The 25,695-nt window shown below is 35.8% G+C and overlaps 1 protein-coding gene across 2 annotated transcripts in view; it reads right to left on the bottom strand.

The window, feature by feature from the left end:
- Positions 1-4,211: 4,211 nt before the first annotated feature.
- Positions 4,212-25,695, bottom strand: part of CCDC171 (coiled-coil domain containing 171) — a 425,369-nt gene continuing 403,885 nt past the window's right edge. Inside the window, exon 27 of one of the 2 annotated variants that reach the window (XM_011990859.1) lies at positions 4,212-6,631. In XM_011990859.1, coding sequence (XP_011846249.1) covers positions 6,404-6,631 — 228 coding nt within the window. In that variant the 3' untranslated portion in view covers positions 4,212-6,403. The remainder of the gene's footprint in view (positions 6,632-25,695) is intronic. The other variant, XM_011990858.1, reaches the window with a different exon arrangement.

The raw sequence follows: 25,695 nt of genomic DNA, 5'->3' as shown, positions 1-25,695 counted from the left end.
CTTCAGAGCACATATTTAGACTAATACTCCTCAGCCCAAGGAAAACTGAAGTGGTGCTTCTGTAACCATAGAACCATTTACAATGAGTTCAATAGTCAGTTGTACATCAAAGTCACCAGAACGAACTGATGTCTTTAAACCTCAGGTCCTAAATGATTTGCAGGGAGTGTCTATTTTCCAAAGCTTTCCATGTGCACTTTTACTGCCTAAGCCTCCTACTTTTAAACCAGAAGTAAACTTAGAAAAAAAAAAACGTATTTTGCTTACTGTTTGAAGAAAAAGGCAAAAATGAGATGTCCTATTAGATAACCTGTAATTATTAATCTTACTGTTCTTTTTACTAGGTATCCAATACAATTCCATTCATCCTAGATCACATTTAAGATTTTCCTCTTATATAGACACCCAAAACACAGAAGGATCTACTGAAGACAGCTCACCTTATATTCTTGTCATGGTGAATATTTATGAATATCTGCTAGCTCTTAACCTGTCAGATGAGTCTTCTTCAGATCTAAATAAGCCTTCCTATTTTACGTAGTTTCCTATAGCCGCACAACATTTCTGGAGCTGCTTCACTGGGAGGGCTCTGTCAACAATCAGCATTTCACTGGCATTAACATGCAATAAAAGACAATGAACCATGACTCAATTAAACCACAAAAAAACTGTCTTCAGATAATATTAACCCAGTAGTTTTCAAAGCTTTATATGTTATGGGGCTTCTGCTGCCTAACATTAAGGTCAGTGCTTTAAAAACATATGCCTAAGCATCAAACACACCTACACAGAAGATGATTTAGAGGAAGCAGCAAAACTCTGTTTTGATTTATCTCCTTCCCATACCGTATTCAGAGATTTTACAACTTAGAGTATGTGACATCAATTAGGTATCACTACTGCAAAGAGTAAGAACACATTTTCCCATCGCAATGTCCATGGAAATGTAATTTGCCCATAAGATACAGTTAGGGAGACCTTTAGATTCCAATTTGTTTAAAACAACAACTAGAAAAGATTAATGCAGGGGGAGGTTCAGAAAAAATACGTAGGCACCCACAATATGACTAACAGGACATCTGATATCTGGATATGTCAATCGACACATTCTACAGCCAAAAAAGAGTCTTGTAATAAAATTGCTAAGGTAAAAGAAAAAAGATGGAGCTCTTCTAATATGTAAATTTACACATTTATGTCTCACTTAACCAAGAGGACTGGAGGAATGGAGGGGTTCCTTACAGAATCAGAGGCTTTATTTTTCTTTTCTTTGCTTGGCTGTACTTGAACTATTTAACACTCTAGGTTTAAATCTTCAATATTTTAGGTTTGATCACATTTAACACTTAGTCATTTCAATTAAAATTGCCTCCTTCCTCCCATTAAACTAAACCATCAGGAAAAACTATATGATTTCACCAAAGTAAAGACAAAAAGGATTCAAATATTATATTGTAAAAATTTTAGAAGATTTCCTTGTTGAATAAAATTATTAAAATTCTCTTGCTTCAATTATTACAAAAGGCAGGGAGAAATGACCAGCAACATACTGAACTCATGAGTAAACAGTAAAAGAAAATGCTCTGGCACATTTAAATATATAATTCATAAATTCCCTATTGTTATTTTAAGCTGTGATTAATACAAATTCATTCAAGGTTCAATTTCTTTTGTAAGAAAGCTACTAAAATATGCCAACTAAAATGGAATCAAATAAAAACAATCATTTAAAGTAGATCTTTAAGAAAAGTTTAATACATTTAACGCATCTTTTTAAAACTGTAAGAATTAAAATATATATTGAAATCACAGGTTAATTGAAGAATTATCAAAAATGATGGCAATAGAGTGTGACTCTATGCTGGCCCAATATAATCACTGTTTATTATATTCAGAAGCCATGAATATAAAATGGAAATCGAAAAGAATTTGAAAATTCAAGTTATGAAGGCAACTATTATGGATAATTTAAAAGAAAGAACAGTTTCTCTGTTTGCTAATGTTAAAAGATTAATGTATTAATCTTTTCAAAAAATTACTAAAAGTTTACTGGTGTATTAGTTTCCTTTGGTGACTATGACATATTGCCACAAATTACCACAAACTTGTGGCTTAAAGCAGCACAAACGTACTTTCTTACAATCCTGGAGGCTCTGAGAGGAGAATCCATTTCCTTGCCTCTTTCTGCTTCTAGTACCCTCTGAAAGCCTTAGGTCTGGACTCTGCATCCATCTTCAGAGCACATCACTTCAACCTCAGCTTCCATCATCATATCAACCAACCCCTGCACCTCCCTCTCTTACAAAGATACCTCCTGTTGCATTTAGAGCACACCCAGCTAATCCAGGATAATCTCCCCATCTCAAGATCCTTAACTTAACCACACCTGGAAAATCCCTTTGCCATAGACGGTAACATTCACAGGTTCCAGTGATTAGTATATGGACATCTTGTAGGGCCATTATGCAGCCTACTATGCTAGTCCAGAAAATATATTTTTAAATCTTTATCCTAGGAGTTACACAAGTGAATGCTTTATTGATCAGCTTTATTTGGCATATGGCATTATTTTCCATTGGGAAGTAATAGCATGGCCAGGCTGACTTACCATCAGTACCTCTCAACAGAGACTCTGCTTCTGAGAGTATCTGTGTGATCTTGTGGGCCAAGCTAGAGACAATGGGCAACACAGTCAGCATGGTGTTTCCTTTGATAGACACAAACTTCACAGTTACTATTTACATACATAGTGCTAGTATGGATGTATTTTGTTTTGTCTAATCAATTCATAAGAAATCTAGATTTCAAATGAAAACATACTTACCAAAATTATTCCTAACTGGTCAGGACAATTAAAAAAAAATTTTTTTTCTCTTTAAAAAGAGTTAATTATTTCTGGAAGGCTGGACTGGCAGTGTTTCAAAATAATGTGGGCTTTGGAATTGCAGCTCTAGGCTTACTAATTCCTAGGTTATGTATGATCTTTGGTAGCCAGATGCTTAACATTTTTGATCCTCAGTTATTCATGTCTAAAATGGTGATGCAAATACCCATGCTAGAGGTTTGTTGTGAGATCATTAGTTTTGCTATAATAACTGGCATAAAGCAGTTGCTCGGTAAATATTAATTATCTTCCACCTTTTATATTAGAAAACTTTTCTGTAAAAAGTGCACAGTGAGGGCACAGTGGTACACATCTGCAGTCCCTAGTACTCAGGAGGCTGAGGTGGGAGGATCACTTGAGCCCAGGAGTTCAAGATCGGCCTGGGCAACACTGCGAGAGCCCATCTCTTAAAAAAAGAATAAGTGCACAGTGGAGTAGGATCAACCTACTATTGTTCGGTGTGGTCTACAGAATGAATTTAGACAACTGGTAAATAAAGTAACATGAAACTAGTAATAATCTCATTAAACATTCAATAATAGCATATATCATAAATGTGAAATAGGAAATAGAGTTGCTAAGTTTAATAAGAGTCAGATATTTGGTAAATTAAAGTGATCATTCTATTTAAAAGGTTATTTATTTATGTCACTAAAGTGTCACTGAACTGGCAATTTTTGCAATCCTAAACCTCTTTGTTTTTATATTATGTCATTACAAAATACACATATTAAAAATGTTGGCAACTCCTCAAAATGTAAGTGTGACTCAGGTATCAGAACAATAACTTTAAGAATTAATAGTGACGGGTATTATAGGTGTTTTTCTAGATCACAGAAGGTCAGTAAGAAAATCCACATTCTGAAGTATAAGGTAAAATTTCCTTTCCTCTACAAAAATATTTGAAGTCATTCTTCTGAGATATGTCTACTCTATACATCATTCTTTAAAAGATAAAGAAGCTGATAGAGCAACTGTCCTTGCCAACACAACAGAGATCTCAAATATGCAGCAATTGGTCACTAAGGTGCTTAGAAGCAGTCTAGAGTTTCTCAGATCTCCATAGGATATGTCATTAAATCTTCTCCTCCTGCTGGGTCTGACTTCTGGGAAAAAAGCATATGGTATAAATATTACTATATTTGGTAGTGAATACTAATGATCGCTCAGGAGGTTCATCCTTCAGTTTCTATGGCCTTTAGCATCTAGTTGCTTATAAATGTGACATGCTTTGATTTGATTTAATCATAATTTATGAATTTTGAATTTATGGTTCAGAATTCACGGTACAAAATGTACCTGTAAAGTCAGATACCCATATATATGAAGACACATACACATTTATTTTTGGAGTTATCCCATTAACAGATTATAAATTTAAGGCAAGAAGACCAAGGCCTTTCCAAGGCACATTTTACAAAAGTGTTGTTCCTCTAAAATCAGTAGGATCTGAACACAGATTCAACACAAACATACACACACACACTTAGACATAGAGGTTACATATAGTAACATTGTTTTTCTCTAGTGAGAATTGTAAGCTCAATGATATCACATGAACTAAAAACTTGTCTATCAATTTCTAAATGAACAATATCCTAATCATTGTGTGGAACAGCAGAGAAAGGTGTTCTGAAAAGTGCAGAAATTATATGATCTGTATAAAAACAATAAATAGCACTTTCCATGTTATAGTAAATTTGCAAGTTGAATTTCATACAGGTCATGTTACACAGGTCATATTAAAAATAATTCCGAGGAAAGAATTAAGAGAAATTTGGTTAAAGATATAATTTTACTCCACATAATCTTTCTAAAGTTTTATATAAAGCTAATTACTGTGGTTCGGTATTACAAGAATAGGATGTGTTACATAGTACGACACTAATACTGCTGTGTTCCCTCAGATGGCATAAATCACTTGGCTAATTTGGCTGCTAACAAATAGTTAGTATAAAATCTTATTTACCAAGGCCAATAAAAAAATTCTCAGCAGTTGGGTATATTTGAATCAAATGTCACTGTAAAAATAAGACAAAAAAACTTCCGTAATACATATTGCTATATTCTAATGTATCTATAATGAAAGATTCCATAATGAAAAATAATATAAAAAATAGATTCTGTATCAAAACTCTTTGTCAAAAGCTACAGTTCATATCAGAAGTTAATAGCACTAGGGAGTTAAATGATTAATACAAAAACAAATTCTTACTACAAATATTCTTTTGTTCTTCACTTACCATGATGCAAACTGCAAGGGTTTAACCTTTAAGGGTTAAAGAGTTTAATCAATGTCAATGTCTGATCTTCTGAAGGCGATAAAGAACAGTCTGTCTAGCGATACCCAACAGAATATCACTTTGTCAAGCCACAAAGCACCCAAAAGCTTGTCAAGTAAGTTACCAGAAACCTCTTTGTGGTTAGAACTCAGCTCCTTCCTGCTTGACCTATTATTTGATATTTGACCACTTGGTTGCAAGACACTTGCTCTTTCTAGCTGAAATGTCACTGGGGCATCTTGTCAGCTCCCCGACATCTCGGCCTGACATACAATTTTACTTTTGTGTGCTACAAGGCAGAAAATGCAGGGCAATGGCCTTGTTTTAAATTCTGTCAGCATCAAAGATGGGCGTCACTCTTGGGTCCTACCAACAACAAAAACAAAAAAGGAGCCTATTTTGAAGGTCAAAACAGCCATTACCTTGAAGTTTTTCGCTTATACTAAATGTATTACCTGCTATCCTGGTGTGGGAACTGTCCTTATGAAGTGCCTAAACATACCACAGAAATCCTCCAGCACAATTGCTCTACTTTCTTATCAAATGCAGACTTGCTAAAAGAATGAGTTTTCAATGCCTTCAGGGACCAGATTCAGCAGTTAACTTAACTTGTTCAAATGGGCAAGTGGTATCATGTAGCTTTACAAGGAGCAACCTGACCTTCTCACATTGACCAGGAGTGACATTATTGTGCAGGAGGAGAAGCAGTCACATCATTTCTGTTTTGCACAACCTGCTTAAAGTTTGCAACTAAATGCTTGTCTTCAGTTGAGCTGACAAGAGAGAAGAGGGGGCTCAGTGAACCATGGCCGGGCTGCCATGAAATGACAGGAATCATTGGCATACATTTCAAATAGCTCTCTCAATCCTATTAAAGCATTGCAGTCCTGCTTTAAAATAGACAAGTATGAAACAACTTTGATAGATAGAGACTAAAATGGCTTATTGATTTTTTTAAGTCTGAGGGAAATTACCCAAAATGTGTCATTCCTTAACATTTAAAAATATGTTACATAAAAATGAGCAACTGTGATAATAAATAAAACTTGGAGAGAAAAAAGTTGGCTATTTCCTTATTCAAGGAGACAGAGCTACCAGAATACATCAAGATATCGCACAAATTTTTTAAATCCACTGCCACTTCTGCTGAAACAAAAGTCAACTGATAAGAAAATTCCCATTCAAAACAATTTTAATTGTACTGTCAACTCTTCCTCCATTTTTAAATTTCATGAAGTCATAATCCAATCTGAGTTGGTCTGTTGGCATTAGCAGACATAGTCACTGGAGAGGAGTGAGATGATGTCAGAGCATGGGGAACAGTATTTATAAATGTCTCCTTTAAGAAAGTGTAAGTTGTATCAAGTTCAGCTTTCAATGGTAAGAAATCCCCAATACCAGTTGTGTCAGCAGGAAGAGGAGCTCTTGAAGGAATGGAGAGATTTGAATGGTCTCGTGATCCTATCTGTGACATACAAAAGAAAAAAATAATAAGCATAGAGTTGAAAACTCTCAAACAGAGCCTAAAACCATAAACAGGCAAGTAGACTAATAATCATTAAAATACAAAATGAGATGGAAATTACTATTTCAATAATCTATATGAGAATATATAGATAGTAAATTATTTTCCAAGTGTGACTGAATCCCTTATTTGCTCTTTTATGACTTTTCTAGACAACAGGAATTTATCTAAACACTAAATCTTTGTGTAAAACTCTTTATAAAGTTATCATGTCAAAGAGTCAATACAATCAGGGATTTTTACCTTGACTTCATTGGCAATTTACAGAAACCGATGCTAATAGCATTTTTTTCATTATGCTATATAATAAGTGCCATATAATATGGAAGATTAGATTGCTTAGAAAATAAACTATGAGTATTTATGTTTTTTAAACCTATCTGTTTTACTTACTTGACAAAAGTAGCACAAAGAAAAATAAGCCAATCCCAGTGACCTCTAGAAAATGGCATATTAAGGTACAAAATTCTAATGAGAACTCTTTGGGTTTACTTTAATAATAATGCCACCACCCTGTTTTTTCTTTCAACTTTATTACTTTAGGTTCTGGGGTACAAGTGCAGATATGTTACATGGGTAATTACTGATTTAAGTCACTGAGGTATGGTGTACAAATGATCCCATCAGCCAGGTGGTGAGCACAGTCCCTGAGAGGTAGTTCTTCAACCCTCTCCCACTCTCGTAGTCCCTGGTGCTCAGTGTCTATTGTTTCCATCTTTATGTCCACGATACCACCCTGTTTTGATAAAGACTATTATAAGTATTTAGAAATCATGTGTCAAAATAAGGGAATGAATAATTTGTCATATATTTGAGAACACTGATGGTATCCAGAAACTGTTGGAAATTAAACTTAAAAATGCCACACAGTCATGAAATACTGGACAACAGAATTAACATTTTGATAAAGCTACTCATTTAAGCCTTAAGTGATATCAGTATCTGGTAGTTAATATTTAACATGAAGAAGTCTTAGCAGTAAAGCAGGTAAGCATTATTTTATGACATTTAAAGATGGCAGGAAAATAGTGATCAACTGTATGACATAATTTTCCAGATTCCCACAAAATAAATGCTGCTGAAATAACAAGTCTGGTTATAAGTATCTCCACTAAAAATCATACTCTATATTGCAGGGTTTTTTTAAACTTTCTAGTAGATCCCCTTACAGTTTTGATAACAAAATAATGTAAACTATAAGGTCTACTTTATTATGTCATGTTATACAAAACTGTTTCTACATGTAAAAACAAGAGGGAAGCTATCACTGGCTTTAGGAAAGTATTAGAAATTCAACTGTTGTATGTGTTACCATTTTTGTGGATTTTTTTAAAACTACAACTGGAGAAAAAATCAATATCTGCATCTAACACCTAGGTCAGCAATTTTCTTTGATCTTTGTTCTTTTGATTTCTTGATACTCTACTGCAGGCCTATAGCTGACGGAAATCATGTCTTTTAATACTGGAAGTTAAGAAACACCTAAAATGGTCACTTGAAATAGCTCTACGAAGGACAAGGTTTCCCAATGGAAGGAAAACAACTTCCAAAATCATGTGTTGACCCTGATTCGTAGTATTAATGAGGTTTTGCTTGCAGAACCAATGCTGGGCCTGATCATCTCAGTTCAGAACCTGAACAGAGGCATCTCATTACATCAGAGGCTAGAGGTGCACACAGCTGCATTTTTACTGCTGCTACAATCATTTTTTAGCAGTGTCATTACTGGATTGACTTTGCAGCTATAAACATTACAGTGCCATCTACTAAGTTCTCATTCTGCCAGGCCTGGGGGTTAGGGGAATGCTGGAAGAGCAGGAAATGGTGGGGCCTGATTTTCTTCTTAATAAACATAGTTATAGCCATAGTATTCTCTATTATAATAGATATTGTCAGAAAAGACTTCAAAAGTTTGTTTTGATACATTTTTGTACTTCAAGTTCTGGTCTAAGAAAACTATGTATGGAAAATAGAGGGGTGTGCAGAATCAGTCTAAGGAAGGTCAGATATCTGCTGGGGGTATTTTCTTCTTGATGTTTAGATAAAGGTGACTATGCCAAATTGACCAACCATTCCTGTTTTGTCAATATTAGTGATATGCATAATTTACTCAAACCTATATGCTGTACTTAAAGTTTACCTTTTTGTTCTTGTGAATCCATCAACCTAACACATTACAAAGCTAGGAAGGCAGTGTTTAGGGAAAGTCTCTACTAACTGCTCATTTCTCTTTAATATTCTACAGAACTTGGTACCCTACAAAGAGGTCCCTCTTTTGCCTTTTCTCATCCTACTTTTTCTAATATGTCTACTTTCCACTACATTGTCTGAAAGCACCCTTTCATCTAATATAACATTTTTGACTAAATAACCTTGAAGTGGGGTGTTATTTCCCTAGTATTTCAAATTAGTCTCACTTTTTGCACACCATTTTCTGACCTTATGTCCTAAACATGGAAAATAATCTAAAAATCTCCAGAGATGAAAAAAAAGAGACAGAGAGACAGAGATATCCTTTAAGTCTTGTATTCCCCAAAAGTATAGTCTCTAGAAAGTAAACAGAGTTACTTTTATATAAAGGAAAACAAATGACTGCTTTTGCTACTGGGATCATCTGCTGTACTGCTAGGAAAAAACTTTTTTCATGAAATGAGGTAAAGTCTGATTTTAAGTCACTTAAGAGCTTAAAAAAAAGCCACCGGCTGGAGGCGGTGGCTCATGCCTGTAATCCCAGCACTTTGGGAGGCTGAGGCAGGTGGATCACCTGAGGTCAGGAGTTGGAGACCCGCCTGGCCAACATGCTGAAACCTCGCCTCTGCTAAAAATACAAAAATTAGCTGGGCGTGCGCCTGTAATCCCAGCTATTTGGGAGGCTGAGGCAGGGGAATCACTTGAACCCGGAGGCGGAGGTTGCAGTGAGTCAAGATCGTGCCACTGCACACTGCACTCCAGCCTGGGCAACAGAGCGAGACTCTGTCTCAAACAACAACAACAACAAAAAAGCTAGCAACAATTCTGGTGAAACTTTGATTTGAGAATGTGACATTAAAATAACAAGTAAATATGAACTGTTTTTCTTGTCATAAATATCCAGAATAATATCCAGAAATACATAATACTTTTGTACTATTTTAATGTAACAGAGAGAGTAAAGGACAGTTAAATAACTTTTTGTCAGAGAACATTAAAAGTTAGTGTGCACCACCTCATCTTGTATTTTAAATCTGTAAAGCCTGTGGTCATATAAACTACTTTTAAAACCACTGAGGTGTTCTGCCTCTTACGTAAATCTAAATTTAGGCAGTTTTTCAAAAGGAAATTAGGTGCCTGAAATAAAAGCTAGGTGTCATGTGAATCTTTATGGAAGCACTTTTATTTACTCAATAAGCTATAAATGATTCTATTTGAACTGCTATAGTCCATCAGCTAAATACATATTCACAATACAAAATGTGTCTACTAAATTTCTACATTTTAAAAATCTTATGAAATACAGTAATTGGACACATCCAATAGCCATTTTCCAAGGCTTTAATATCTTAATTTTCCACAAATGTTTTTCAAACAAAAATAAATAAATAAAGCATTAGTCTAATAATAAAACAACCACCCAATAAATTGTCTGTAAGTCAAAGTCTTTTTGCCGACCAAGGCTTCTGAAACTAAGCCATTTGTCTCCTGTGTAACATTTATGATCAAGTTAAGTCTTCTAGAATTTAGTATTATAAAAAGTGAGGAAAAATGTGATTTAGTAAGCCTTAGTAGTATTGCATGGAGATTATGCTAAGCACATAGTGTGGTGAAAAGAATACCAGACTGAAGATCAGTGGACTCTAGCTTCTCCTCACAGCTCTTTTACAATCCGACTGGGTCATTTGAGGCAGGTAAATTAGTCCATCCAAATGAGGGGCTGGACTCTTTCCAGCTTTGAAATTCTACAGGTCTGCCATAATTCCACATGTGAGAGCATATACTATATAAACCCTAACTTTTTTGAGGGACATCAACCCAGAAATCAGTTTCCCGAATATAATACTTGAGAGGATGTAGATTTACCATTCTTAAGGGGAAAGAATACATATTGCACATTGCACATTGTTCTAAAATAAAGCCAAATAGATAGTAAGATTAGCCACAATTTCGATGACGTGGCTTCATTCAATTAGATTCTATAGTACTCTTTTCATTACTTCAAACTCCATGATGATGTTTTAAACCCTGTAAATTATTGACTGCTTTTAAGTAGTCTGCACAGCTCCACATAAACAGATGAAGAAATCAAAGCACCCACCAGAGGGTGTTACAGTGAGGCCCCCTTGCCATTTCTACTTTGGTTCCTAACGTGAGTCTTACCACCAGAGTCTCAATACTCAGTGTCACAAAGTTTTCTTTCTTCTAAATACTTCAGGTTAGTTAGCCAAATTCTACCTGTCAATTTTCCAGTTGTCATGCTGGCCTCATAGGACACTGTAGTTTACACAGTCAGAGTTGGCAAAAATCACATAGTTTTCTCTTGTGGAATACTCAATTTTATATCTGAGATATATACACATAAAAACATGCATTCACCTTATAAATATATACACACATATACTTGATATATTATTATATAAATATATATATATACACACACACAGACACACACATCTGCTATCATGCCATCCAATATTTATTTCTCATACAGTAGTTATCAATTCTAACTTTTAGCTACCAATAACAAGCTTGTAGGAATATTTTATGCATTCTTCTCCCTGTAAGTCATTAAACCTTAGTACAGACTAGTTTTACTATCTTACTGACATCAAGGCATAGGAAGAAATGTGAGTTAATGGAAAAATGCAAAGAAGTTGCATTAGGAAACACCCTAAGAGCCCAGCGTGCCTAGAGATCTAAAAAGGACAATCACAGAGGTAGAAACAAATCAGAAAAAAGGGGTAGAATGTATTAACAGGAACTTGATTCACATCACAACAGCTCTGTCCTCAGGCAGACACTCAGTATTCTATCTGGTTCTAATTCAGCCTTGGCTACTTTTTTGATGCGGAATATTGATTGAATCAATGGTTTTGATTCTTCATGCTTCCCTATAACCATGCCCTTGCTCTTGGCTTCCCTGTCCAGCCTCATCTACCATTTCCTCACTTGTACTGTGCAAGCCAGGTACATGGAACTTGTGAGTCCCTAATTAGGATATTCCATAGTTCACATCGCCCTCCAGTCTGTCCACTTCTGCTCTTTGTTGGGTGAGTCCTCCACGTTTCAAACTCTGGCCAAGGTCTGCCTCTTTCATGAGGCTTTTCTGGATCCTCTTCCCATCCTTCCCCAACTACAGCTAACTGTAACATCCAATCTCATTTTTACATTCCTTCATGAGCATTTATTTTACCATTTTTTCACTTATTTGTATATCCTTATATTTCCCCTATAAAACTACGAGCACTTAGTGTGATGGAATCATGATTTTGTACCCCTAGCACTTAGCAGAATATCTGGGACTAAATAAGATTCCTAAATGATGAATGAGTGAATGAACAAACGACTTATATTATTACTTCATGGTCTTGGTGTTTTATTGTTATTTCACACATATACAGCTTATGTCACAATTAGATTTAGCAAAGGATAATGGAAAGAATATGGGCTTTGAAAGTGGAAAGAACTAAGGTTCTAAACTTCATTCTGCCATTTACTAATTATGTGATCCTTGACAAGTTATTTAACCTGTGTGAACTTGTATCCTTATCTGTAAAGGAGGAAGACTAATTCCTCACAGGGCTGTTATGAGGATTAAATGGAATAATATACACAAAAATGTGTAGCATAGAGTAGCTCCTCTTCTTCACTTCCCTTTTTTACTCTTCTCAAATGATATAAATTCTAACTTTACAATTATAGTCAACATGTATTGAGCACATCAGGCACTGTGCTAGATTTCCTTTTACAGGCATTATCTGAATTCTCACAGTGACTCAATCAGAAAGCACTACAATTATCTTCATTCTACAGTTGAAGAGACTAGGGCTCAGAAGAGCAGAATAAATTGCCACCGGTTGCACAGCTTGCTAATGGTAGAAAGGGATGTGAATCTTGATTCCTCTGACTCTCCTATTCATATGCTTGACCACTACCTTACCATGTCGCCCAAGGAAGATATAGCCTAGCCTCAGGCTTATTTTATATCTAGAGGCATTTCATCAACAAAATAAGAGCTCAACAAACCTCTCTGAAAATGGAAAATGAAAGTACATAGATTGTGTTAGAGGCTAAAATAAATGTTTATGTTTATTTTATTGTGGTCCAACATTTGAATGCCTGTGGTACTTATTGGAGTAAATACATACATCTCATGGAACTTACACAAAAATGAAAGTTATAGCCCTTTTATCAAAGGAGCTTACATGTTGTTATATTCAGAGACAAAATGAGGCACTGAGGTTTTAAATTACACTAGAATATTTAAGGCCAAGCGTGGTGGCTCATGCCTGTAATCCCAGCACTTTGGGAGGCTGAGGCTGGCAGATTATCTGAAGTCAGGAGTTTGAGACAAGCCTGACCAACATGGTGAAAACCTATCTCTGCTTAAAAATACAAAAAATTAGCCAGGCATGCTGGTGGCTGCCTGTAATCCCAGCTACCCGGGAGGCTGAGGCAGGAGAATCGCTTGAACCCGGCAGGCAGAGGTTGCAGTGAGTTGAGATCGTGCCATTGCACTCCAGCCTGGGTGACAAGAGTGAGACTCTGTCTCAAAAAATAATTAATTAATTAAATTACACTAAAACATTTAAACTTTAATTTTAAATTACTTCAAGATATCTCGTGCCCGACAAAACAGTAAGTCCCATTTTCTTCTCCAGGATGTTTAGATTTCCTGATGTGGTTGAGGTTATAAAAAGAGTTGAAGAATTCTCCCAAGTGGCTTTTGTTCTTTCTTTTCTTAGTATTCTTCATACCCTTGTGCTTGCAGTCTGTTGCAGACCTGACAATCCTGACACAACTGATGGTAGAGAGTGCCAGAAATGGCCAGAAAATGCAAAGGAAGCATTTTCCCCTCTGTCTTAGAAACATACACTCCCAAACAATTCAGAGAGAATTGAAAATGTAAATAAGTTTATGCACTCAAATATAGGAAAAGATACAAAAACCAAATAAATAAAAGCAAGCATACCATATAGAAAAATGCTACTGAAAGTCTGAAATGGCAAACTGGTGAAAATATGTGGAACACATAGAAACCCCATACAAGTAACTTTCTTAATTTACAAAAGGTTCATGCAGATCAACTGAAATAATGTAATTAGAAAATAGGCTGAGGGTAGCATATTTATTAAGACTGAGTTCAGTTGTAAGAGAAAACTCTAAATGCTATTGGCTTAAATAAAAGTCTATTTCCCTCTGACAGGGCTATATAAAGTTATCAAGAATCCAGGCTGCTTCTATCTTGGACTCCATAGTTCAGTACATGGCTTTTAACTCATGATCAAAAATGGCTGCTCAAGTTCCAGTTAGTATGTGTGCATTCTAGCCAGAAGAAAGGAGGATGGAACAAAGAAGGAGGCACTGCTTCCGTTTACAGACACTTCCTAAAATTGCACAATTTTACTTACATTCCATTGACTAGAACTTAGGTCACATAAGTAATTTAGCTTTCAGAGAGTCTGAGAAATGTAGTTTGTTAGTCTGTTCGTTTGTTTCCTGAGCAGCCCAGGTAACAATCAGAGGCTCTATTACTAAGAAAGAGAGAGAAAACAGATATCAGGAAACCACTGCCAGGCTCTGCCTCATGTACAAACTGGATGTCTGATGGGGGAGAGAGTAGTATAATAACCAAAAAACATATGAAAAGGTGCTAAACTTCATTCATAAGTAAAGAACTATAATACAACACATCCCAATTAAAGATTACTTTTCATATATCAAATGGGCAAAAACTTAGATGTCTGATGATCTCCACTGTTGAGAAGAGGGAATCTGGCAAACGTTTGCCATGTAGTTAGGGATACAAGCTCGTGCAACGTTTCTGGAAGGCAACAATTTAAAGGTCCTTTGACCTAGCAATTCCACTGCTAGGCATTTCTTCTATGGCTACACTCAAAAGAGTTCACCAAGGTGAGCATATGTTCACTGAAGCATTTTTAGATAGATATATAAAACATTTTAAAAATAAAGCCAGAGGTCCATCAACAGAAGGCTATTTAAGTGAAGTATGACACAACCATATAATACAACTATTTTAAAAATGAGGTAAATATGTAAAGGCTGATAGAGAAATATATCCAAGTGAAAAAAAAGTTCAAAATGTATACATGTGTTTATGTGTATATACATATATAAAAATAGTAATATATATTTAAAAATAAGCATAAACACACACACATGCATATCTATCCCTATTTTTTCTGGAAAAAAGAATCACAAGAAATCAAAAGAAACTTAATAATCTTTGGAAAAAAGAACTAAATTGGAGTTTGGGTAGAAAAAAAGATTTGAAAGGTTAAATTTAACCATTGAAAGGTTAAATTTTTCTTTCCATGATTTTTTAGCTTTAAAATTATTTGAATAAATTGTAACTGTATAAATTGTTAGAACCACTGGATCTATAATTGGGCAACTGTCTTAAATGGTTAATGACATTTGATCTAACAATTCCATTTATGATTAGGTTCTTTATATTAATAATAACAGATAAAAATTAGAAATACTCTCATATTGAACCAGAAGCATAGTTAAGTAGGCTATAGCTACATGGTGGAAAATTATGTAGCTATAAAATTTACAGTTATAAACTTTTGGATAATGTGGACAAATGTTCGGGTCTAACCAAAGGTCAGACCTTTGTAAAGAGCTAGACAGTAAGAATTTCATGCTTTGTAGGCTATATGTTTTCTGTTACAAGCATTAGATACTGCTGTTGTAACACACAAGCAGCCATCGAGGATATGTAAATGAATTAGCATGGCTGTGTTTCAATATAACTTTATTTATGGACAGTGAAATCTGAATTTCACATAAATTTTATGTGTCATGATATGTTATTATTCTTTTGCTTTTTTCCTATAACTATTTAAAATATTAAAACCATTCTTAGCTCACAGGCCATACAAAAACAGGTGGCATGTAGATTTGCTGACCCTAGGGCTAGACTACATCGTGAAAAAGCAGTACACAAAATTACATATGGTGCTTGTTTTGTGGTATTGGAATTGTTGGGATTTTTTTCTCTATTCTGAGTTAGGATTAGGATTTGTATTTTCCAAATTACCTAGAGTAAGTATGTTTTACTTTTATAGCTAAAAATCCTTTATTAAAAAATGAAACTGTATATATTTATATATACTGAAATACATCTATATATTTTAGTAGAGTTGTGGCTCTGAAATGTGTGGTCAAAATGAAAATGTAACTGGATAGTTAAAGGTCTCAGAGGATAGGTCTTTAAGTGTTTTGCATGTTTTGAAAAGACTGTAATCTAGCAAAGAACACTCTCATTTCAATGTTTTCAGTTATCTAAGTCATATTTACAGTTTTACATTGAGTAAACACCTACACAAATAATGACACTGAGTAACTTGTTCCTCTACTCTGCACAAATGCAACTCCTTATGCAGAGTGGCTACTTATAACTTGTGTGCCTTCATTTTACTCCAAATAGCACTTCCAGCTGCCAAATTACGACTTCTGTGGTCATAATGTACACATGTCACACTCTCTCTGGGAACTATTAGGCAAAAGTTTTCTGACCACTATTTCATTACTGAAGAATTTCCTCTTAAAGTTATAAACGTTTTTTATTCAATGTCAAAAATTTAGTAGTAATCTGGAAGCTATAAACTTAGACCTCGTAGCAATACGTTTTTCAAGGAGTGGAATTACGGAGCAGGCACTCGGGTAAGGAAGAGCAGAGGAAGGAAAGAATCATTTAGAATTCAAAGTAGTTTGAAAGAAATGACTTTCCTAAACTTTTCTAACAATATAAGTATCTGTCAATCACACATCTCAACAAATTTGGCATTAAATTCTCATTTTGCAATTTGAAACCCATTTTTTCTTTGCATGCCCCTCCCTTCCACTGCTGTTTTAGGCCATTTCCTTCATTGTTCCATTATATCACACCTAAAATCCTTAGCAGTTCTTCATGGAATGCTGCAAAGTGTCTTTATTTCCCCACTGACCATGGTATAACCTCTATATTCCCCAGGGCTGTGGACCCTGTGAACAGTTCCATAGCTGGGCGTTTCTGGAGGGACTGGCTATCTTCAGTTAAAAGAATATGGTCTATTTCTTAGGAAGAGAAAGGCACTTCAGATGTAAGACAAATCATGTGATCTGGGTGTCATATCTGCGGAAGGCCTTCAAATCACAACAAGCACTGAGGCATATGTTCTAAAACAAATCACTTAGCTGGCAATGACATTTCCTTTACATGATAGTCAGGAATGTTATTTCTGATATAACCACATCATTTCCAGCAGTCTCAACCCAAATCTATCCCTAGGGAGAACATCTTATGTAACAGTAAAATATAGCAAACACAAAAATCCAAAATAATATGACTCCAGGCTACATTTCAGGAATCGACTCCCTATGTTATCAATTCCATATGATAAATTTACCCTATGCTTGCATAATGCATAAAGATATCTAAATCCATACCCCTCTTAGTATCCTAAATTAGCTCTATTCATTTATTTTTTCAGTAAATATCTATTGAGTGCCTATGATGTGCCAAATGCTGTTCCAAGTACTGGGATACAACAGTTAATTAAACAAATAAAAATTCCTTGTTTTGGGGATTATTTATTAGACCTTAACTAATCTTCATTCTGATCCAGTTTTCCTTAAATTAGAATCTGTTGAAATACTATGAAACCACATAATTGCTATTTTTATAGGATAAGCTTTGATGCGCAATAGCACTGAAGTTTCCCATCCTCATCATTCTGCGGATACAAAGTCCCAAGTGAGTCAAGTTACCCTGGTTCTTCCCTGTCCTGCTCATACAAGCCTCAAACATCCCTGTGGATTCCCCATCAAGAGCTGCTTGGTGTCTGTAATCCCTCCATCAGGATCTGCCTTCAATGTGTTAGAGGGCTCAGTAGGCCATATGGGTGATAGCTCTAACAAAAATTTGGGGTGTCCATCCTTCCCTTTCTGTCATCTGAAAACTGTGACAACTCTGACTGAAACCCAGTGTCTTGTGGTGTCTATCACAAAACATTTCTTTCAGCTTCTACCTGTAAGTCCTTTTTCTAAGAGTCCAGATGCCAGTCCCTAGGCCTGCATGGAGGAAAGGCACTAGGTCGTTCTCTCCACTTCGCATCTCCTCCTCTGGGTGTCTAACCATAAAATCTCCACTAGTCCTTCTCCAACTGCCAGAGCCCTCACTCAGATCAACGCTCTAGAGTCTGCACACTGTTTCTTCAAAAAGGCTTAGACTTGTTTGAAATGCAGTTTACGCTTGGGGTAGGTTGTCTACTGGACAATAATTTTAAAATAGGTTTCAAAGCTGTTTGCTAAATATTTTTCATCAGTTATTTGTCTCTTCACTTTGTCTGACCTAAACGTACTTTTAATTTTTGTAAACAAAGTCATCTCTTCAGACTTTGCTATTTCCTACTTCATCTATTCTTTATTGTGTGTTTGCTTATTATTTGAAAATATTCAAATATAAGATAAAAGACTAGAAAAACAGGATAGATGAAACTCATAAGAAATATTAATAAGCACAGATAATGGATCAGCAAGTAGTTTGTGGGACATAGGCAGAATCCATATGGTAAGACATGTTACTTTATAGATAGAAATGGATGGAAAGGCCATACCATAAGGTAGAGATATGCCACCTCTAGTTAATGTCATCCTTAAATTGACCCTAGAACTGCAGATAAAACACAAAGCTATTCAGCAGCCTCAGTGGCAAATTATAGCCATTGGCCAGGCATGTTTGTCCCTGTATCTCTCCTAGATAGCAAGTGTGTGTAAGTAGCCTCAGGCACCTTCAGTCTTCCAAGCCCCCTGTTTCAAATCTCAACCCTGATCCTCATAACCTCACAGAGAGTGAAGAAGGCTGATGCAGTGGAGAGAGACAGGGCACATGAACACTGCATAACTAAGAAGTCAGGTTATGATCCTTCCCCCTGCTTGCTCCCTGCTGTATCTCTTCTTGCTTTTTGCTGTATGTTTAGTACCACAAACCATGTGATTTCAGCATATTAATTTGGTCTGTGACACCTTCTGTTATGACCTCTTGGATAACTTGACTGGTAGTCTTCTTGGACACTACCATCACATTAAGGTAATTTCTCATAAAACAGCTTTGCTCTCCCGCACTAATCAAAATGCTGATCCTGAAGCATGCCCTGCTTTCTCCTGTCTTGGAGCCACGTTTGCATGCTGCCCTTTTTATTTAGGAGGCTCCTTCATCAGGTTAACTCCTACTGTTTGTCAGAGCTTACCTCAGGTATCACCTTTACCCCAAACTTTCCCTGGCCTCTGTCACCTTGTATAATATAATATAATATAATATAATATAATATAATATAATATAATATGGTATAATATGATACGATATAATACCTCACCTCTGTGTTATTATAACACCGCATACACACTTTTATAATAGCACAGTATCACAGTCTTATGTTTGCTTAAACCTGCACTATTCAATATGGTAGCCACATGTAGCTATTTAATTTACATTAATTAAAATTTAATATAAAATTAAATTAAAGATTAAAGGTCAGTTCCTCAGTCACACTAACCACATTCCAAGTGCCCCAAAGCCATATTTCTATCATCACAGTAAGTTCTAATGAGTAGTGCTGGCTTAGAGTGTTCATTCCTTGAAGTCACAGGCTATTTTGCTTGCTTGTTTCTGTATTACCAGTGGCCTGCACAGTGACAAGTACAGAGCAGGTACTCTATATACCTGCCTGTGGAATGAATGAACGAATGGATGAGTGAGTTAATGGACTTATTCTAGTCCATATTCTAAAGAAAATGAATAGGGTATCTTTTAATATTAAACTCCTCTTTCTGCAAATATTTTTATTTCACAGAGTTTAACTGCATTTTCTTTAATTTCAACTTTCTTCAATTCCTCCTTTGGAAGTGTCTCAAGCTACAGAAGGGAACTTACTGTTCTTTTCAATGCTAATCTATACTGACCTTCTGGTGGCTGTAATTATTGCATTATACCTTAGGCCACTGAGAAAAAGAAAGAAAGAAGCCTGTGACAACAGATAAGAGGAAAGTTATCTTGGCCAGTGTCCATTCTCAAGACATTCAGACAGGAATCCTAGCTCCCTAAAGTTTGATTTTCTGTATCAGGGGAAAATGCATTGCTTATTCCACTGCTTTAATTGTCAATTTTCACCCTCTCTTGAGAAAAAGATTCTATTATAAGCTAAATTTTTAGGAAATCTAATTGTTTGATGTAAACCTTCAAAGTTTCCTTTGAGTTGAATGTCTATCTGCTTGGGCAGAAAAGGGGAAAAGAGGGAATTTACATTCACTTTGCTAAACATTAGCATCTTTTGTTCAATCATTTGAATGCAGGACAGTTAGGGGGAAACAGCTTAGAGAACAAGAGTTGACACATACAGTGTAAAATCTTTTAAGGTGCTTGGATTCAATGAGGGAGAAAGTGAGACGGAACCATATTTCAGCTTCCTAACTGTGTTCCAGTCTGCGGGAACTTTGTGACAGGTCTCTGTCTCTCAGCCACACTTGACTGGCTTTTGCTGACATTCAGCTGTCAGACAGCAACCCTTTACCAGGCCCCTAACATGCTCCACAGCTTCACCCAATTAACTCGCTTTCACTTGACACGGCAGCAAAAAGCTTCATAATAGGTGGTCAAGGTGCATGGTGTCTGCCTGCCCTCGAACTGCTCACACACAGCAAGATGTTTAACGACTTTTCTTCTTGCCTGTATGCTCAGAACTAGTATGACTACAGTTTAGTCATTCCATATATTGAATTGGACAGGAATCTAGGAAATATTATAGTGATACATTAAGCTGCTCAAAAAAAAAAAAAAGACTTCTACATGACTAAAGTTAAATTTCAAGTCAGTTCTTTCAGCCCTACTGACAGAAAGATTTGATTTTTAGATTACCAAAATTTAATATTAACTATAAATTTATAGTTAATTTTTCCATTATATCATTAATAACAATATTGTATGAAGGCTACCTGGCATTAAAAAAGAACATCTGACAAGTAAAAGTGCAAAGGTCTAGGCACATTCAAAAGTATGGAATTTAGCCTCTACTCATAAACATGCACTTATGGACAAACTCAACAATAATTATTCTGTAAATTTTTGTCATGTTGCTGAGGCTTTCAGATGAAATACATTGTACTTGAATACATGTTCAGCTAAGAAATAAAATTTTAATACTTTTTTGGAAAATTAAGTATTTTGCACATTTTTTTCTCACCTCCCAATATGTTCAGAGCTAAGCATATAATCAGTTTTCATTTATTTGCACTCTGAAAATTTGAGTTATTTTAAAAATCAATGTTATATAAAGAAAAGGAAAAGTAATATAAACTATGCTTCCTTCAGAAACCTACATTTTTAAAGCTGTGTGATAAAGAGGCCACAAAACGTTAAAGATAGGGCTCTTTATTACTGACATCCAAATGCAGATCCTTATAGTTACTAAGGCAGAATTATGATTTCAATTCCAAGTATCCTATCAGTACTCAAAGCTGAAAAACTAATTACAAGATGGGGAATCCTAGCCTCCATCATCATAAACTAATCCCAGCAGATATTTACCACTATTTCACACTAGGCAAAGCACAGTTTGACCATAACTTACCATTCTATGAATCTGAGAAGACGCTTCAAGCTTTCGAAGTCAGGTCTCCAAGTAGAAGTGCTTTTGTGACATGCCTTCAAATTTCAGAAAACCTTTCTTTACGTAAATGCACATTTGTTATATAGAACACTGCTCACTTCTTACCAGAAGTTCAAGGAAGGGAGAGATCTTGAATGAATTACTAAGTAATTAGGAAATTGCACTGCATCAATTTTATTCGTTAAGTCCAGTCACATTTTTCATCTAAATCTATCTAAAATCTAATCCTTTTCTATCTCCACGGTTACTGTCCTCACACAGATAATTCTCACTTCTCACTTGCACTACTTTAATGTTGCTTATTATAATTTGCTATAAGTATACACACACACACGCACACACACACACACATATATGTCTATTTCCTCACTAAAGCTATAGGTCCCTGATAGAAAGCACCTTATCACATCTTATTAAAAATGTAATATAATATAGTGCTTAAGAGCAAGGATTTGAGAGGATTCTGGAAAGACGGCTGAGTAGTAGGCACCAGGAACCACCTAGACAACAATTGCACTGGCAGAATCTGTCTGATGAAAGTATTTTGGAATTCTGGAGTCTATTGAAGGCCTGCAGCTTCCAGGAGAAGGCTTGGACAGTAAATTGTGATTAATTTCAGTCAATTTTAGCTCTTAGCACAGAGGCAGCTATCCATCCATCTCCCACTTCTAGCCCCATGACAGACACATGTGCAAATGTTCTTGGAACAGCTTGCACATAACTTGCAGGAGCCAGGGTAGGCAAAAAGAACCTTGTTCTCCAAATATCAGGATCTGTGCTCTGATTATTGCTTCTGATCACAGAGGTACCAAAAGGCAGGTGACCATTATTGTTGCACCTCCCCACATTGCACCTCCCCCTCAGCTGAAGTGACATCCAGGGAATTTAAAAGACCAACATTCTTTCTTCCCTCCTCTTCATCTTTCTCTTTTCCCCCATTTGGGTCCAGACATTAAGTACTAAGATTTAAAAGCAACTACATATATGAGGAAAATTAGAAAGTGACCACACAAGCCCAGGGAAAGGTGCAGATCCAGAAAAGACCTGAGAAGACCGTAAGTTTACATCTCAGGCTGATCCTTGACACATAGATAGCTACAGCAATTTAAAAAAAAATCAGAAAACCCTAGGGAAGGGAGAAAATCTGATTTCCAGAGTTTCTGTATTATTATATTCAAATGTTCAGTTTTCAACAACAGCAAAAAAAAATCACAAAGCATACTAAGAAACCGGAAAATATGGCTCATTCAAAGGAAAATAATAAATCAATAGAAACTATCCTTGAAGAAGATTTGATGGCAGGTGTCTGAGACAAAGACATTACAACAACTGTCTTACAGATGCTCAGAGAACTAAAGAAAGATGTGAAGAAAATCAAGAAAACATTATCTGAACAAAATGGAAATATCAATAAAGAGACAGAAAGCCTAGAAAGACACAACAACAAAAGCAGAAATTCTGGAGCTGAAAATTAAAATAACTGAAATGAAAAATTCAATACAGTGATTCAAAAGCAAATCTGAGCAGGAAAAAAAATCAACAAGCATGAAGACAGGACCACAGAAACGACTGAGGCTGAGAAACAGAAAGAAAAAGGATTGAAGGAAAGTGAACAGAGTCTAAGGGACCTGTGGGATAACAACAAGCAGAGCAACGTAGGCATTGCGGAGATCTAGAATGAAAAGAATGTACTTAAACATCAATAACAGAAGCAAAACTGGAAAGTTCACAAAATTGTGGAATTTAAACAACACACTCTTAAATAACCAATGGTCCAAAGAAGAAATCATGAGGAAAACTGGAAAATACTTAGAAATGAATGAAAATGAAAACACAACATATCAAAACTTATGAGATGCAGTGGAAGCAGTGCTGGGGGGAAATTTACAGCTACAAATGCTTACATTAAGAAACAAGAAAGATCTCAAACCAATAACCTAACTTTACTACTTAAAAAACTAGAAAATAAAAAACTAAACTGAAACCTAGCAGAAGGAAGGGGGAAAAAGATTACAGGAGAGATAAACAAAATAAAGACTCTAAAAACAGAAAGAAAGATTGGGAGGCCAAGGTGGGTGGATCACGGGGTCAGGAGATCGAGACCATCCTGACTAACACGGTGAAACCCTGTCTCTACTAAAAATGGAAAAAATCAGCCAGGCATGGTGGCGGGGCCTGTAGTCCCAGCTACTCAGGAGGCTGAGGCAGGAGAATGGCACGAACCCGGGAGGCGGAGCTTGCAGTGAGCTGAGATCACGCCACTGTACTCCAGCCTGGGCAACAGAGCAGACTCCGTCTCAAAAAAAAAAAAAGAAAGAAAGAGAGGAAATCAATGAAATCAAAAGTTGGTTCTTTGAAAAGATCAACAAAACTGACAAACTTTTCACTAGATAGGCAAGAAAAAAAGAAACTCAAATTACTAACATCAAAAGACAAAGTGGGGATATTAGTACCAGTTCCACAGGGGGAAAAAGGGGATTGAAAGACAGTACTATGAACAACTGTACTGACAAATTGAACACCCTCAATGAAATAAACAATTTCCTAGAAACATAAAACCTACCAGGACTAACAAATTAGAAAAAATAAAAATAAAAGGAAAAGATCTATAACTAGTAAACAGACTGACTCAGTAATCAAAAACCTTTCAACAAGAAAAGCCTAGGACCAAATGGCTTCACTGATTAATTCTACCAAACATTTAAAGAGAATTAACATTAGTCCTCCTCAAACTCTTCCAAATAATTGAAGAGAAGGGAACACTTCCAAATAAATTTTATGAGGCCAGCATTATCCTGTTACTAAAGCCAGACAAATACATCACAAGAAAAGAAAACTATAGGTCAATATCCCCAATGAATATAGATCCAAAAATCCTCAACAAAATACGATCAACTGAATTCAACAGCACAATAAAACGACCAAACACCAAAACTAAGTGGGTTTACCCTGGGATGCAAGGAGAGCTCAACATACAAAAACCAATTTATGTGATATACCACATTAACAGAATGAAGGCTAAAAATCACATGATCATAGATGCATAAAAGCATTTGATTAAGTTTAATACCATTTCCTGATTTAAAACTCTCAACAAACTAGGAATAGAAGGAAATTACCCTAACACAATAAAGGTCATATATATGAAAGGCCCAAAGCAAATATCTTACTCAATGGTGAAAGAATGAAAGCTTTCTCTTTAAGATCAGGAACACGGCAAACCTAACTCCTTTCACCACTTGTATTCAACATAATACTGGAAGTGCTAGCAAGAGAAATTATGCAAGAACAAGAAAAGGCACTCAAATTGGAAAATAAGTGAAATTATCTTTCTTTGCAGATGATATGCTCTTACATGTAGAAAACCCTAAAGATTCCACACCAAATACTATAAGAATGAATAAATGAATTCAGCAAAGTAGGAGGCCAGAAAGTCAACACACAAAAATCAGTTACACTTCCATACCCTAACAATAAACGATACAAAAAGAAAATTATAAAAACAGTTCCATTTAAATAGCATCAAAAAGAATAAAATACCTGGCATTAAATTAACGAAGGAGGTGAAAACATTTGTATAATGGATACTACAAAACATTGCTGAAAGACATTAAAAACATGAAGAAAGGGAAACATATCTCATGTTAATGGATTAGGAGTCTTAATATTTTTTAAGATGTCAATACCACCCAAGGCAATCTACAGAGTAGATGCAATCCCTATCAAAATCCCAATGAAATTCTTTGCAGAAACAGCAAAACCTGGCCAGGTGCGGTGGCTCATGCCTATAATCTCAGCACTTTGGGAGGCCAAGGCAAGTGGATTACCTAGGTCAGGAGCTCAAGATCAGCCTGATCAACATGGAGAAACTCCGTCCCTACTAAGTACAAAATTAGCCGGGCTTGGTGGCACATGCCTGTAATCCTAGCTACTTGGGAGGCTGAGGCAGGAGAATAGCTTGAACCCAGTAGATGGAGATTGTGGTGAGCTGAGATTGCACCATTGCACTCCAGCCTGGCCAACAGAGCGAGACTCTGTCTCTAAAAAAAAAAAAAAAAAAAAAGCAAAATCCATCCTAAAACTCATATATAATCTCCAGGGACTGGAAACACCCAAAACAATATTGAAAAAAGAAGA

Source organism: Mandrillus leucophaeus, unplaced genomic scaffold, assembly GCF_000951045.1.
Source record: "Mandrillus leucophaeus isolate KB7577 unplaced genomic scaffold, Mleu.le_1.0 Scaffold384, whole genome shotgun sequence".
NCBI lineage: Eukaryota > Metazoa > Chordata > Mammalia > Primates > Cercopithecidae > Mandrillus > Mandrillus leucophaeus.
This window is presented reverse-complemented; position numbering and strand designations above follow the sequence as displayed.